The sequence below is a fragment of the Lactuca serriola genome, chromosome 1, assembly GCF_051521515.1.
Source record: "Lactuca serriola cultivar US96UC23 chromosome 1, Lser_US96UC23_V15, whole genome shotgun sequence".
NCBI classification, from domain to species: Eukaryota; Viridiplantae; Streptophyta; class Magnoliopsida; order Asterales; family Asteraceae; genus Lactuca; species Lactuca serriola.
Window position 1 is genome coordinate 118,956,612 of NC_136408.1, and position 4,385 is coordinate 118,960,996.

The 4,385-nt window shown below is 34.1% G+C and overlaps 1 protein-coding gene across 1 annotated transcript; it reads left to right on the top strand.

Annotated features, from left to right (window-relative positions):
- Nucleotides 1-644: 644 nt before the first annotated feature.
- Nucleotides 645-4,149, top strand: LOC145070685 (putative serine/threonine-protein kinase PIX13). Its single transcript, XM_079017643.1, has 3 exons — nucleotides 645-1,602; nucleotides 2,346-3,254; nucleotides 3,789-4,149. The coding sequence occupies exons 1-3, from the start codon at nucleotides 670-672 to the stop codon at nucleotides 3,792-3,794; spliced, it is 1,848 nt and encodes a 615-aa protein (XP_078873769.1). The 5' UTR covers nucleotides 645-669; the 3' UTR covers nucleotides 3,795-4,149.
- Nucleotides 4,150-4,385: the final 236 nt, after the last annotated feature.

Below are 4,385 nucleotides of genomic sequence, written 5' to 3' on the forward strand. Positions count from 1 at the left end.
CGTCAAACCCCCCCCCCCCCCCCCCCCCCCCCGCCACCCCCATCTCAAATCTTCTGCTCCTTCTCCTCCTAAAGAAAATTGTACTACTTTTGACGTTGACTTCGCCAAAGCATAAGTTCTTCCCCACCATAATTGCATCTAGTTTCTGCTTTTTATCTTCATCTCTACTTTATGTTCTATGTTTTGGCTTTCAAATAAGTTAATCGTCTCCTTCCGATTAAACTATTAAACTGTAGGGATGTTAGTTAGTAAGGTTAATTACATTGTAGGCCCAAGGCCCTTAGGGCATATTTATTCTCTATATGTTTGTATATAATTATCATGAATAATAAGGAAGTTATGATCTATCAATATATTCAAGGATATAATTCATAGGTACACTGTTATTATAATTTTGCTCCAAAGACAATTCTTGCCCCAATTTTGTTATTTGTTTTATTGCCACACTAGCATTTGTTTTATTTTTTATAAATTAAAAAAAGAAACGATTTATTGTATGATGTGTAGTGGGTATTTAATTTATGAAAACTTCATTCCAGTCAACATTATAGTATTCTTTAAACCAAGGGCAATCCAGGTAGGCGCCAAAAAACAGACTAGGTTCTATTTATATTTATAGAATCAGAGGTGCGTCCAGCACGACCATAGATAATACCAATATCAAAAACAATGTCTTCTTCAGGGCTAAACTTAGAAAAATATCGAATTCCACTGGAGGAGATCAATCGGGCCACAAATAACTTCTGTTCAGAAACTCTCGTGGGAGATGGTGGATTTGGTGTGGTCCACAAAGCACTACTAGGTGATCAAACAGTAGCCATCAAACGCCTCAATAGGAATAATTATCAAGGAAATGATGAGTTTCGTAACGAACTCCATATGGTTTCCAGTTTCCAGCATCCAAACATCATTCCATTCGTCGGATACTGTGATGATGAAAGTGAGATGATCATAGTTTACGAATATGCTATGAATACAAGTCTTGATCGTCATCTTCATAACCCAGAGAAGAGGCGTTTAATAACGTGGGCACAACGACTGAAGATTTGTTTAGGGGCAGCAAGAGGACTCAAGTACCTTCACTCGGGACTTGGTCATAAGCTCAGAGTAATTCATAGAGACGTCAAGAGCGCAAATATATTGTTAGATGACAATATGGAAGCCAAAATTTGTGATTTTGGTTTGTCAAGATTTGGTCCAAGAAATCAAGCAGAAACCCACGTTATTACAAAGGCTTCGGGTACAAGGTTTTACATCGATCCGCTTTACAATGAAAGAGGCAGGCTTGCGAAAGAGTCAGACATATACTCATTTGGAGTGGTGCTATTTGAAATTTCGAGTGGGATGTTGGCTTACCAGCCAAGGTTCTTTGGAGATGCTAACGAACAATATCTGTTAGATTTAGTCCGAAGCCACTATGATGACCAAGAACTGGTTGATGGAGTCAACAAGTTAATTGATCCCGATATAAGAGGTGATATTGATATGAGGTCTTTTCATACGTTTAACAAAATTGCACATCAGTGCATTAGCTTCAAGTTAAAGGAACGTCCTACAATGGATAGGATCATCGGGAGCATCGAAGAAGCATTGAATATTCAAGTAAGTTCTTTTTTTTTTTAACGTTTCTGAGGATATTTAAAAATATTTCATTGTTGTTTTTGCCAATGGGCATGCATGGTTCGCTTTTACCATAAATTAATCTTTCCAACTTTAGAGAACTTTGTTTTGATTTTATCTTATAAAATTTATAATTTAAGAATGCAAGTTTAATTAAACATTATAACATTACTATGTTGATTCCTTGCTTGTAAACCGAACCATTTTCTTGTCAAAATCGCAATAAGATCTAGAAATATTGAAATTTTGTACATTTATAAAGGTAACCAGAAAGCTAGTTTACTTTTTTTTTTTTAATTTATCAATTAGTTTTTTGAATGATTTTAGAGTATGGAATAAAAATAGTAATATGATAATTATTTAAAGATTATATGGCTAAATCAGAACAATATATAAAAAAATAGAGTACGGAATAAAAATACTAATACGATTGCGTGTCCAAGATTATTTTGTATTTTTTTTTTTGCTTAATTTATTGCTACCATTTTTAATAAGACTCGCTTACCTGTTAAAACAATGTCTTAAGATAACTAAAAACATCAAAACTATTATATTAAATTATTTAATTTCCCTGCATTATTATAGACATACGACTTTCATTAACATAAACAAGAAATAGCGGAAAGTCTTTAAGGACTTTTCTAATCAATTGGTTATGTCGATAGCAGAATTAGTAGAGGCCTCTAATTAAGAAAACATGCTTCTATTTTTTATTATATTTACAGAACAACAAAGCTGCTTCAACTGTAACCATACGAAGCATCCAACCCCAAAACCTTGAAAGTTTTCGAATTCCACTTAAGGAGATAAAATTAGCAACAGGAGACTTCAGTCCTGATTCCCGAATCAAAGGTGATGGAATTGGTGCATTCTACAAAGGACATCTTTCACAAAGCTGGCAAAACCGCAAAGTTGCCATAAAACGCATCGATCCCAAAGAATACGAAGGAGAGAACCAATTTCATTATCAGCTTAAGTTAGTTTCCAGCTTCCACCATGAAAATGTCATCCATTTCATTGGTTATTGTGATGAAGATAATGAGATGATTATTGTCTACGAGTATGCTAGCAATCATAGCCTTGATCATCATTTCAAAGACTTGAATAAGAGGCGTTCCCTTACATGGGCACAACGCCTCAAGATTTGCTTAGGGACAGCGAAAGGACTCAAATACCTTCATTCAGGTCGAGGGAATGATCACAGAGTTATACATGGAAACATCAGGAGTAGAAAAATATTGCTAGATCAAAATCTAGAAGCCAAAATTTGTGATTTTGGTATGCCTCAACAAGGTACAAACCTGTACTTGGATCCTGTTTACCATGAAAGTGGCATCCTTGATGAAAATTCGGACGTGTATTCATTTGGCGTTGTGCTATTTGAAATGTTGACTGGAATGCTGGTTGATAACTTAAGTAGATTGGGAGATTGTACTAATCCACAACCTCTAATAAGTCTCGTCCAAAGTGATGGACTCGAAAAAATAATTGATTCCGCTATACGTTATCAGATTGATGATCGTTCTTTACAAGTGTATAAAGAACTTGCTTATAAGTGCATAAGCAACAATTCAAAGGAACGCCCTACTGTGGATACAGTCATCAAGATGATTGAGGATTCGATACACTTTCAAGTAAGTCCTCTTATATGATTATTATTTAATGAATACTTTTAAGGCAAGAATGCACGCTATCATAGATTCTGAGGACTATGATATATTACTCACGTTCATTTTTCATGATATATATTATTGGTAATTTTTAAAGCAAGGTCGTACCTCTCTTTTAAAAAAATATACATAAGGTTCACACATATAACTTTTTTACACAAAGATATAACTTGCTTTATACAATATAGTATGAGTTATCGGAATTTCTTATCAATGAATTAGTGGACGTAATTATACGGAAAAAATGAGAAAAAATGAACGCATATCGAATATCATTTAGTTAAAATATAATCATGTCACTTAGAAGGTCTTAACCAGATTTTTACATATAATATATTTTGTATTAGAATGGAAACTGTATCATTTCATTTTCTTTGTTACAGTAAGATTTATATCCCAAAACATTTGCTTTTTTTCTTCTGTTTCTTATGTTTTCTCAGTATGAAAATACACAACAATTTTTTGTATTCTTATATATTTCGCTTTTGTATTCTTCAGTACTAGCAGACTATCAACATCAAAATATCCCCAATGAAGATATAGCAAGCGAGTTTAGTTTGGAACATAGCATGGCTTGACGTGGTTGTTTATACCAGGGGTATAGATATGAATGTTTCAAAAAGAGTACATGGAGCTTGTCTGCTTTTTTATGGACATGTCTATAAAAAATGTATAATTAAATGGGAAAAAATAAATGTTTGTAATGCTTGTTTTATACGAATGAATAAAGCTTTCAATATGTTGGTGATTTTGGATCATCAATGTGTATTTAAGTGTAATGGATTGACTTATTGACCAAAATTCAATCTTGATAAATATTAACCAAGTTAGGAATGCGTGGAATGCACATTTTTTTTAAGTTTATTCAAGATTCAAAGTAGATTGTCATTTAGGGGGGAAGCCTCTAAACGAACGGGGGTCCAGGGGCAGCGCCCCTGGGAGTGGGGTCCAAGGGGCAGAGACCCTGACTGGGTTCAAGCTGTTATTGGTTTTAACAGTTGGATTAGTATTTGGACCCGGTTTTTGGTCGAGCTGTTATTGGTTTTGACGGTTGTTATATGAGTTATATGCTACATACAAATGCTTTAGAAATCT

Excerpts from the sequence above, each read along its gene's own strand:
- LOC145070685 (XM_079017643.1), top strand. The coding sequence starts at position 670 with ATGTCTTCTTCAGGGCTAAACTTAGAAAAATATCGAATTCCACTGGAG. Across the intron at positions 1,603-2,345 it reads AAGAAGCATTGAATATTCAA|AACAACAAAGCTGCTTCAAC; the intron begins GTAAGTTCTTTT and ends TTATATTTACAG.